Source organism: Mytilus trossulus, chromosome 2 (genome assembly GCF_036588685.1).
Source record: "Mytilus trossulus isolate FHL-02 chromosome 2, PNRI_Mtr1.1.1.hap1, whole genome shotgun sequence".
Classification (NCBI taxonomy): Eukaryota; Metazoa; Mollusca; class Bivalvia; order Mytilida; family Mytilidae; genus Mytilus; species Mytilus trossulus.
This window is the reverse complement of record NC_086374.1, coordinates 68,809,404-68,822,451: the sequence shown is the minus strand read 5'-3', so window position 1 is coordinate 68,822,451 and position 13,048 is coordinate 68,809,404. Positions and strand designations below refer to the sequence as shown.

Below are 13,048 nucleotides of genomic sequence, written 5' to 3'. Positions count from 1 at the left end.
CGAGGTGTAATCAGTCCAGCAATCAGCACTTCTGTGTTGACAGCGGTTATCAATGATATACAATTAAGAATGGAAACGGGGAATATGTCAAATAGACAACAATCGACCAAAGAGCAGATAACAGCCGAAGGCCACCATTGGGTCTTCAATGCAGCCCGAATATCTCGTACCCGGAGGTACACAACATATAAAGGTAGCATATAAAAAAAAATTTAACAAGACTAACGAAAGCTAGAGGCTCCTGACTTGGGACAGGGTTGAATCGTTCAACATACTAAGAATTTGTTACCCAGAATATATATTAACTTTTCAAAATTTGGGGTCCTTAATGCTCTTCGATTTCGTTCTTTATTTGACCTTTTATCTCTTTGTATTCGAGTCAGTAATTGGCCTTTTGTAAACGAAACCGCGCGCCTGGCGTACACAATTATAAGCCTGGTATCTTTTACGAGTTTTTTAATACCTCATATCCACTGGGTATTTATTTTTAGAATGTACACAGTTTCTATACTCCCAGCAAAAAAGGAAAAGTCCCATGGATTGAATATAATGGAGAGGAAATTGCAGATTCTGAATTTTGTATAGAATATTTAAATGATAAACTAGGAATCGATCTGAATAAAGACTTCACAGCAAAGGAAAGAGGAATAGCAAGAGCTTTCCAGAAAATGGTAGAAGAAAACACATACTGGTATGTCAATTATATTTATATCCTGTCTTTTTTATTTGTTTATCCTGACTTATTTTTACAGAAATTGTCATTGTGTCTTCACTTTTTTGCAAAGGGTCAGCAACTCTCATCCTGCCTTTTTTATAACTCGAAACACCTTTTTTTTCAAATTTCATCGTAGCTACCACACTCCGGCTCCCCATAAAAATCAACTTGGAGCTCCCTAGTAGCTTGCTTGATAATACACATGTTTAAAAAATTTCAAGAAGAGTAGTATTCACCCATTTGTGAATGCGTTCTCATGTAGCCTTGTGCATTCAATTTCTTTTGTATATTCTAAAAACGACGCGACCACATTTTTTTTTATCCCCCCCCCTATTCCAAGTCCTGATATAGATACTAGTATACACTAATCATACGATGACTCTCTGGAAGAGTGTGTAACAATGCAATCACTTTGTCTGTTAGTCCAACACATATTTTCACATGTTCTACTGAACAGAGTATTCTCATATTTGGTTAGCAGCTTTGGAATTATGAATTGTAACGTGTGAGAAGTTTTCGCTATTTGCCATTCACCTAATTCCTATTTTCAATTAACAATTTATTCACTCATTTTAGATCACTTTAAGCTCACTTGGTTTAAAGGGTCAATTTAGCTTATATTATCGTCCGTTGTCCAACTAAAAAAAATTGGAGAGAAATGTTTTTTGGCAAAAATGAGAAGCAAGAAAAACAGCTGCAAATGTTTCAACATGGTTGAAATCATCACTTCTTATTATAGTGGTTGCTTTTTAGGTAGTACACAATGTCGGAGAGTTTCCATTGTTGAATACGAAAATACACATTCAAGTTTAATTAATGTATGGAGCTGGCATGTCAGTAACTGCTAGTAGTCCTTTGTTCATTAATGTATCATTGTCATTTTGTTTAGTTTCTTTTTGTTACCTATTCAGACATCGGACTTGGACCTTTTTTGAACTGAGTTTTACTGTACATATTGTTGTGCGTTTGTTTTTCTACATTGGCTAGTGTACTCCCATGTGGGGTTGAGATCTAAAAATAAAAACCACGTAAAACCCTTCTGCATTGTTGTGCCTGTCCTAAGTCAGGAGCCCCTGGCCTTTGTTAGTCTTGTACGATTTTTAATTTAAGTGTCTTGTGTATATTTTGGAGTTTCATATAATGATGTCCATTCTCATTGAACTAGTATACCTTTTTTAGGGGCCAGTTGAAGGACGCCTCCGGGTGCGGGATTTTCTCACTGTATTGAAGACCCATTGGTAGCCTTCGGCTATTGTTTTATCTTTGGTAGGGTTGTTGTCTTTTTGACACACGCCCCATTTCCATTCTCAATTTTGTTCAATTTATGATTTATATTTCATATTTTAAATACTTTTGTCTATGTCAATATATAAATAACACATAGCTGAGAGGGTGATAGAGCAGATTGTTACTCCGAGAAAACATGGGGTTCGAAACTGCTCTATCACCCTCTCAGCTATGTGTTGTTAAATTTATTATACTGAATGTCCTATCATAATTACCAGGCTTCTCACAAAAGAACTCAAAGTTACTCAATTTTATTACGGCACAATATATATATACACAAGACAAATAAATATATTTCACAGCACAGGACAAACACTCGACTATACCACTGACAGTCACATATAACAAGTAAAGTTAATGTTAAATATAGCGTCTAGCCATTAGAAATGTTCAATATATTAGTCCAAACAGTCGAATAAACACATGAGCTAGCCACAGTATACATAAGCACATCTTATATATAAGCACATAAAATACAATAAAATTAATAACTAACACAGTTGTATGCGGCGGGTGGGTGGGTAAATAATTTCAATGAAAATTTTCAAATGTACCGCGAATCCCGAAACAAAGAAATATATAAGAGCGTCCTGTATCCAGGTAACAAATTAACCAATCAAAATAAAGAATACTCGGAACAATTTCTTCCGAGTAAATGTAAACAGTGATTCACGTGGTAATTATCCATTTTTATAAAATCAAAAATTACACAATTACCAGGCTTCTCACAAAAGAACTCAAAGTTACTCAATTTTATTACGGCACAATATATATATACACAAGACAAATAAATATATTTCACAGCACAGGACAAACACTCGACTATACCACTGACAGTCACATATAACAAGTAAAGTTAATGTTAAATATAGCGTCTAGCCATTAGAAATGATCAATATATTAGTCCAACCAGTCGAATAAACACATGAGCTAGCCGCCAAGCCAACGGCCGCCAAAAAATAAACAAACAACTGTGTTGCACAAAGAATTAAGCAAATTAATTTAAACTAACATATAAACAATACACAATTTAAGCTTGTTAATCTAGCATGCAAGAAATAATATCCAGCACAAACTAAATAAATAAAGCAAGCAAGGAAGAAACAATATCAACCCTGAACATAAACTTTTCTCCATACAAGAAACCATATCTCATATGAAAAGAAACATCACCCCACAGTGCGAACAATACTCACTGAAAAGAGTCCCTTACCTGCAATATAAAATAAAAATTATTAGTACATAATATATAAATAAACATTACTACATCATAACCCAACAAACAAATACAACCCCTACATATTAAGGAAAATAAAATACAAAATATCCAAATTTTAGTATGGAAGAAATAATATCAACCATAAACTAAAAGAAACAAAAGGAAGTATGGCAGAAACATAAAATTCAACCACTACTAATCCTTTAACTCCATCTGAGAAAATCATCTCAAATGACAAGTTACCATATCTAAATCAGATGAGCAACCCGTCTTTTAAAATATACCCCTAACTGCCTTGTACCTTCACAATTCAGGTGCAAACCACCATCTTTATATGCAAATAACTCCACCTTTGGCTTTCCACATTTCAAAAAATATCTATATGAATGAATGAACTCTACATTATAACTCAAACATAAATTTAACAAAGCCATATTAACTGCCTTAATTTTTTGACCTGTTTCCTCAAAATCTACAGGACGAGGAAGAATACCAGACATAGCAATAACCATAGAAGGAAACAACAACTTAGCAGTTGAAATCAAATTACAATAAGCAGACTTAAACTGATCAATAGATAAAATATGAATATCATTGGTACCACAATGAATTATTAAACATTTATAACCTTCATAAATACTCCCCTTGTTCTTGTTAAGCTGATAGGTTATTTCTCCTATGGAAGCCCCCCGAAACGCAAACACATCAGCATTCTCAAGCTTCACATATTTTGCAATTGAGTCTGACACTATTAGAAAAGTTCCTGGTTCTGCAAAGAAACAGTTTAAATTAGTAACCTAACAAGGAAACACTCTTTGACATCATTTGTGAAACTTGTAGTTTTTGTTCCAAAGTAAATTCTAAATAATTTTTATAAGCATCACTATGCCAATCTCCATGAAGTTGAATTAGTTCAGTAGAAACATCAGCATCAAAAGCTAAAGATGCACCCCCTCTTCTAAAACTATGAGTAGAGTAAAACAAAGAGTTACGACCTGTTTTTTGTATTAAATATCTAAGCTTATTTTGATACTCTTTATAAATAATGGGTAGGATGCGTCCCTTTTTAACTTTACAAAAGGCAGGATCCTTTTTAACAGCTGGAATAGCTTCGATCATATTCTTGTATGCATTAACTGGACATAAAATACTCCCATGAATACTAGAAATTGGAATTCTCAACTTTCTTTGTCCAAACTGAATTGTTTTGGACCATTTCAAAATAATAATTAAAACATCATTTTCAATAATAATGTCCCCTCTACATAATTGCTTATTTTCATCAAATTCCTTTTCTGAATTAGGAACAAGATTAGATTTTCTACTCATCATAAAAAAGGCTAACAAAAACAAACTCCAGAAAGTCTTATCTTTGGGATCATTCAAATCCATAAACTCATAAATCTGTTTTAAAATCAAAGGAGTTATAGGAAGCGCTTTCCTTGGTAAATGAGGATTTAATCTCTGTAAACCTTTCAAAGTAAGTTTTAATGAAAAACTTTGTAGATAAGGAAACTCCAAATCATTGTATAAATGCAATAATCTTACTCCATTAATATAATTTTTAATAGAATGCACTGATTTAAAAGACCTGCTCAAAAATTGAGCATACAAACACACAGTATTCAAAGATGCTGGTAAAAATTTAAAACCGAAATAAATACAAAATGTTAAAAAAGTCCTCCACTGAACTTTAATGTTCTCAAACGTGCCACGAGCAAAGGCCGACTTGCACGATGTCTGTTGATCCACTTTCAACAAATTCAGCTGTAAATCTGCAATAAATTACCAATCATGCGTAAACTGAAAAAGACCTGAATAGACAAATTTCTCAAAACATTTACCTAGTCTTACAACAGGCAATTCATAAAATAAGTCTTCAAATCTTGAATCAGAATGCCATCTTGACAAAATATCTGCTGTTCTGTTTTCAACTCCAGGAAAATGAACAGCCTTAATTTCAAAATTATACTTTGCAGCATAAAATAAAATTTCTCTTAAACAACATTGCATATAAGCATCTCTAGTACACCCAGAATTCAAAACCATCACAGTAGATTGATTATCACATCTCACTAAAATCTTTCTATTTACAAAATGTACACTCCATACTTTAACACTAATCATCAAAGCAACTAATTCAAATTGATTTATATGCAAATTCAAATCCATTAAAAAGGAAGGAAATTCAACATGAAAAAACTCTCTTTTTTCAAAAAACCAACCTCCACATCCACTCAAAGTAGCATCTGTCTCCAATATTTCATCTGGCTGAGACCAATCCTCTAAAGCCATCATAGAAACACCATTATAAGACTTTAAAAAATGATACCACCATAATAAATCTTTCCTTATATACAAAGGAATAACATGGTCACATTTGTCATCTGGTAAACTACGAAGCCAAGTAAGCAATCTAGATACAAATAGCCTTCCTGGTCTTACACAATTCGATACAAAATGTAGTTTACCTAACAATGACTGTAACTGTCTAACTGTAGCAACCAGTAAATTTAACCAAGTCTTTACCAACAATAAAATCTCTTCCACTCTCTCAGTTGTTACTGAAATTGTAAGTTCCGAAGTGTCAAACTTCACTCCTAAAAATGTCATAACTGTACTTGGAGAGCTAGCCTTCTCCACTGATTCTTCAAGACCACAACTGTTTAAAAGTCTACCTAATAAAGCAAATACAACATTTGCATCTTCTGATTTTTCAGCTCCAGCAAAATCATCTAAATAGTTTAATAATAAATGTCCAGACTGCTTCATCATGTAAACTACCGATGAAGTCACTCTCTGACAAATATGAGCTGATGACCTAAGTCCCATACTTAAAACTCTGTCTACAAAAATGTGATTTTTCAAATGAAATCCTACAAAATTGATATCTCCAGGATCAATTGGAATTTGGCGATAAGCCCGTTTCAAGTCCCTCTTAAAAATACCACAATTTCTGCCTTTTAACTTAATAAGATTAACAAAATCATCTACTGATGGATAAGTCAAATTAACTGATTCACCCAAATAAATATCTTTATCAATACCTGCATTAATGCAATTTTCAGAAGGAAAACTTAAATCTAGTATTACCCTTCTTTCACCTGGTGTACTCTTTGGCACTGAATTTAAAGGAGATAACACTAACGAAGAATATATAAAAGGGTTCACTTTTAAAGGCCCAATAACAGCTTTATATTCTAACTCCTTTTTCAAATATTTCAAAATGAAATCTGGAAAATCTCTAGCACCGCTATGATTACGAGGCTTTTTGATATCTACTATATCACCTGCTGTATAACCAATGGGAAAACCAAATTCTAATAAGTCACACAAAATGGGATCACTATAGTCAACTAACATAGATCTAAAAAATTCTATTTTTAACTTTGAAAAAACTGGTATTTTACAACCTAAATAATTCGGTAAACCTGATAATTTAATTTCTCTCTGAATATCCACAAAATACTGTAAATCTAAGGAATTGACATTCAAATCACAAATTAAACACTTTTTGTGTTTATGACAAAATTCATCAATTTTTAAATTCAAAGATGACTGAATTGGTAAAGATTTATTTACTTCCCTTTTACTTGAAATTCTATAATTGTCATTATTAACTGTACAAGTATCACTTTTAAAAACCTCAATTGACTGAGAGATTTCCCCTTTATCAATCAGCATTTTGTCCTTATTTGAATCTACAAGTAACCATTCAGGATAAAAAGTATCTATCACTTTTGAATTAAAATTCCCAATGCTATTAACAGCTTTTTCTAATTCTAGTCACGGCATATGAGGACAAGCTGATGAACTCTCTGGATGTTTCATTTAAGCCTTATCCTCCCGTAAACATGTGGCACAAACATGTTGTACAAATCTACTTTTGCCTGCAATATCCAAATTATGACCATCCTTCGAAACGTTACATTTATTTCTCTGATACAAAGGACAATACCAAATTTTTTTATCAAAATTCTTTTCAGAAGATTTATCTGAATATTTACTAGCAGTTTTATTCAACACTTTCTTTCCTATTAACATTCTAACCTCCAACAGAGAAGTATCATCAGACGAGACATTCTCACCTTTTTCAAGTAATTTTACCCATGCTGCATAAAAATTTAACAGCACAGACCATTCAAATTCACTAGCATAATAACAAATTTTGTTCAGTAAAGATAATCTACCCTCTCTTTCTTTTTTACCAATTTTGCAATGTCTTATAATTTCTAATTCACCAGCACAAAACTGACTCATGGTTAGCTGTCTAAATTCCACAGCCTTTCTGTTTGTAAACTCATATTTGAGTTCAGATTGCGGCCAGTTCATTTTAATTTTAACCTTATCATGAGGTCTATCCTTAATACCAGATCTGACCTTCTTTTTTTTATGCTTATTTTTCTTTGTATGTGTAGTTTGACTATCAGAGTCCGAACTAGATACAAAATTTGGCTCCGACTCATTACCCGTACTACTCATGCTACTATCAGAACTTAAACTACTACTTAAAGAAGAATCAGACTCTGAGTCAGACTCTGTGGCTATCATTTGCTTCATGTGTTTCTCTACAATTTTCTTAGTCTTTGCATCTTTTCTTAAATGTTTAATACTTAAACTAGAAAGTTCATCACCTTTACTATCTTTCACTGCCCCTTTGCCTTTGCCTTTATCTTTATCTTTACGTTTATCTGTTTCTTTACCTTTCTCTTTATCTGTTTCTTTGTTTTTACCTTTGATCTTCTTGGACTGATCCACCTTCTTGCCGGATTTCTCCTTCTTCGTCTTAGAGGCCCCTTTTAACTCGAGCTCCTCCAACTCCTCCAATTCCTTCATTCTCTTCTCTATTTCCTGTCGTAATTCCACCTTTCTCTTCTTGTTCTTCATTGCTTTCTCCTTCTGTTTAACTTCCTTGAGTTTCCTGACCAATTCTTTAGTTTCCTCATCGGTGTCCGACTCGTCCGAATCCAAATAAATAGAAAGACGTTCTTTCAGGTCTTCATAATCCACCTTTGACATACTGTCAGATCCACCAGTCGCACCGTGCACAAGCTCGTCACCAACCTCTGGTTCTGTGGTTACTGCCTCGGACTGCATACCAAGTTGATCGAAAACTCTGTAATCAAAACTCTTCTTCACACGCCTGGGTAAAACTGCCCGAATTTCCTGGTTAATGTTGCTCATGTAAATAATTTCAATGAAAATTTTCAAATGTACCGCGAATCCCGAAACAAAGAAATATATAAGAGCGTCCTGTATCCAGGTAACAAATTAACCAATCAAAATAAAGAATACTCGGAACAATTTCTTCCGAGTAAATGTAAACAGTGATTCACGTGGTAATTATCCATTTTTATAAAATCAAAAATTACACTATTGGCTTTTACCGATTACTTTTATTTTAAAAGTATTTTCTATGACGTCACGTTCATTACAACGTTACGGGCATTTGAAAAAAACAACAAAAGTCAAGCAAGATGTTTTATTTTATTTATTTTAACAGTCGATAAAACAGTTGATAAAATCTGAGCCAAAACGTAGAACTTAAGCATTGTATGTAATTCCTTGATGTAAATTCAATTCATTGTTCTTTGATTCATCGATTTCTGATTGGTGTAGACGAGAGGGTACTAACATTTAGAAAAAAATTGTCACCCGCTCAGCCATGTGATAGAGTGAAATGACACCCTCGTCTTAGCCAATCAAAATATGGCATTTTAACGTGAAGTATAATAAACATAAATGTTATATTATAATTTACCTTGACACACTACATGTATCTCTTGAAGTTTTTATGGTACAAACTTTAGAATTGACCTATATAAAACTAATAGATAATTGACTATTAATGATTGTATATATAACAGGGCATTAGCAATGGATAGATGGGTGTTTGATAAGGACTGGACAGCTTGTAAAGCTATGAGAACTCCAACATTGATTGCTTATTTTATCAGACGGTCAGTGAGGAAAGATACGTATGCCGTTGGTATTGGACGACATAGTTCAGACGAGGTGTACCACATTTTGGATCTTGATTTAAGAGCTTTATCAGACTTCTTAGGTAAAGTGTTGGTCATTGTAATATGTATTGCTCACCTTACAAAATTATATAACATTATTAAGCAAAATATTGTAACACTTGCATTCTGTCCTAAGAAATAAGTACAATTTTTTACTTGGTTCAAAAGTAAAATAACAAAAATACCGAAATCCAATGAAAATTCAAAACGGAAGGACCCTTATCTAATGACAAATTCAAAAGCTCAAACACATCAAACAAATGGAAAAAAAGTTGTTACAGGGAATCTCTTATGTAGAAAATGGTGGAAAAAACCTGATTTTATAGCTAGCTAAACATCTCAATTGTTTTATAACAGTCGAATGAAATCCTTTCATAATGTCAACAGTGTGTGAACAAAACAAACAGACATGATAGATGAAAATGTAAAAAATAGGTGTACAGCAGTCAACATTGTGTTATAATCTTGATCAGTTTAGAAACAAACAAATACATAGACATAGAAAAATAGATTAAGCACATACAAGCAAAAAACTGTCTGGATGCATAAAAACCTAGCCTCGCAAAAGGCATATTACTAAAAAGTGTTTTAACCAGCGTGAAAAACATGACAAGAGTGCGAATACGAAAATCTTGAAAAGTTATTGCGATATAACAGTCTATAGAAATCTTTCGTAGTGATTCTATGAAAGAAGCAATGTTCGAGTATAGGCATTTTGGAACTTCAGATAAAGTCGTTGTAACTATAATCTTTTTTTTTTTTTAAATCGACTCTTATCAATTGAACACAGTTATTAGATCATTTAATATTGTTTTTATTGGTTTATATATGTTGATTTTGTAATCAGTATATTAAAATCATACACAATGATTTTTATACATATATATAGAAATCATTGTTGAAGGTCATATGGTTACCTATAATTGCTAAATCCAGTTTTATTTTGATGAATATGTGTCTGATTTATCTTAATTACCTGGGGTTTTATTTTGTGCAAATGACAAGTTCTTTTTTTTGCACAAATGAAACTTTCTTTTTTTTTGCAAAAATGAAATATGGTTTGTTACACCCTAAAACTCTACAATCTTATGTTTTGCCAAATATGATAGTAATATTGTTGTCATTAACATGTCTCAATAGCGTGTAAAAGCAAAGCAATTTAGAAATGTTTGACCCAAGTTTATTTAATGATATAAAGTATGCGGAAAATGTATCCGCTAAAACTTATATTCTTCTTAATAAGTCACAAACCTTAGATCAGATCAACTCATTTACCGTACAGATTTAAACATGTTCTTCTGTATATTGTTGTATACAATGGAATCTGTACTCTTACATGAACACATTTGAAGGCTGTATAAGAAAAGCATGCAGTCAACAATGAGCAAAGCCCATACCGCATAGTCAGCTATAAAAGGCCTCAAGTTTAGAATTAGTTCCAATGACAAACCAAGCAGCTACTAACTTTTTTTTAATTACGTTCTGTTTTAGGTAATAAAAAATTCCTGCTAGGGGACAAGCCATGCCAGGCAGACTGTAGTGTATTTGGTATGATTGGCAATGCCTACTGGCAATCGTTCGGAAATCCAGCAGAATCAGCAGTCAAAAGTAAGTATCATATCCAAATGTCTTGCCTATCATCATTTGTGTGTCTTCCGAACGAGGACATTCATTCCAAGAAAACATAAAATTAAAAGATACAGTTTCCTTTTATTATTTGAATGTTTATTATTTATACGAATGTTTTACTAATGGCGTGTCCATTTTGAATCTATATGCATTCTTTATGAGTACGACAGCTTCAAAACACAAACAGTTTATGAAATGTCTACTCAAGGTTCTCACTTTTGAACTATCTATTAATTGTGAAATCAAAGTTATTCTTTGAATGGATTCTGTACGGTTAGATAAAGAATGCATCTTATAGCATAGACTACTACTTATGTTATACACGATTAACTGACTTTATTTCAAACAAACCGCTTTAAAAAAAGTTCTGTAAGATATATAACCCAATAGACTTTCTGTAGATTTTTTTTATTATGGATAAATATGTACTTATTTGAACACACACTAAAACAGTTTAAAGTTAAAAGGTTTCTTTCCTTTTTTTTTTTACAAGCGTAAAAAGTAAAAAGGAAGAACTTAAAAAACTATTTACAATATTTAATCCTAATATTTATAAATAATTTTAGATATGCATCTTCAAAAATAAACAACTATTGATTACTAACATTTAAAAGTATGTCTTAAAGAAAATATACAAGTGCAATGAAAACAATTTAGAAATATGACTTTTTATTTTCAGAATATAGAAACTTGTGTGACTATTGTCAAAGGATGAAGGAAACATTCTGGCCTGACTGGGACGAATGTATTTCTCATGGATTTACAAAAGAGCCAACTAAATGATTTTATAAATAGCTTCTCTGTATAATACATGACTTTGTATTATAGCTTCTCTATATATAAATGTACATCTTCGCAAGCCAAGGGTTACGATCCATTTCACTCAGGGAAGTGGATCGTTACCCTCGGCTAGCGGAGATGATAAATGTATGAAATCATCACAACGTGGAATGTTGTAAAAATGAAATAAAGTTTTGGCTTTTCTATTACTATGATTGTCAATTGGTGAAAATGTGCTTGAAAAAGAATGGATTTTATTTATATTTGTTGTAAATGAGAAGGTAAAGAGCCATTGTCTGGTCCTTAAAATAAAAAACATACAATTATTTCATCCGTTGGCAATTAAATCATTTGTAGTGAAATAATCTTGATGTTTCGAGTAAAAAAAAATAATGTTTGTTTTAATTTTACTATGACAGTCAGTATAATTTTTAAATATTTAGTTTTCCGTGTTTACACTTAGATTTTGACAAAATTCAAAAAGTGCTTCATCCCTACCCTGATACATTGTATGTTTATTGATATCGACGGATTGATTTTCAATGAGGCATTTTTAATTATTAAAAATACTGGAAAGTCATCGATCCCAATCTCAACCATTCTCGATCAGCTGTTTTGTAGTTGATCATAAACTACAATAATGTATATCATACTCTAGTACATGTACTCCACCAGTCAAACCCATTCTTTAATCATTCCCAACATATACAGTATTTCACATTTGTTTTTCAAAAGAATTCAATAAAAAAACAAATAGATATGGTTTGATTGCCAATGGCACAACTCGCCAACAGGAACCAAATGACGATATTCATTTATCGATCTCAATATGTTAGCACTAAAAGGCGAGAAATGTCTAAAATATTGAACACATTTAGGAGTCGCCTGTCCAACTTCATGTATACATGTAACTGTCTGCTAACACTGGGTCACCCCGCATAGTTTACTCTATTACCCTCTTTTAGGACTATTCGGTTATGATTTGTTATGTACATAACTGATAAAGTTATCCTCGGGATCGTCATTATCAATGTTAATAAAGACAGAAATAACGACACACTTTCTTCAGAGATCCCATTGGAGTTCTTACCGGGATCACTCCATTTAGAAAACAACACCAACTACGACGACAACATATCAAAATAATTTTGACAATCACGATTCTAAAAGTAGGGATGACGAAAATGACTACTGAATTAAGGATGTGTTTATCTTTATAAGCTACACAGATAAAGGATAGCATCACACAACCTTAACCAAAAAGACTAAAATAAATTAAAATGCTTTTTAAATTCAGACTCTTAAAAAATTTCCCCATGATGTTCTTCGATGTAATGTAATTAAATTTCTTTTAACAATCAAACATGCGGACTCAAACACTGTAATACACAAATA

General features: G+C 32.4%; 1 protein-coding gene across 2 annotated transcripts in view; it reads left to right on the top strand.

The window, feature by feature from the left end:
• Nucleotides 1–13,048, top strand: part of LOC134707875 (failed axon connections homolog) — a 36,410-nt gene that overhangs the window by 6,285 nt on the left and 17,077 nt on the right. The window contains exons 3-6 of one of the 2 annotated variants that reach the window (XM_063567981.1): nucleotides 492–691; nucleotides 9,089–9,285; nucleotides 10,736–10,852; nucleotides 11,553–11,859. The exons of the other annotated variant lie outside the window; for it this stretch is intronic. Of the exons in view, the coding sequence (XP_063424051.1) occupies nucleotides 492–691; nucleotides 9,089–9,285; nucleotides 10,736–10,852; nucleotides 11,553–11,656 (618 nt within the window). The 3' untranslated portion in view covers nucleotides 11,657–11,859. Of the gene's footprint in view, nucleotides 1–491; nucleotides 692–9,088; nucleotides 9,286–10,735; nucleotides 10,853–11,552; nucleotides 11,860–13,048 lie in introns of those variants that run through there. 2 annotated transcript variants of the gene reach the window in all.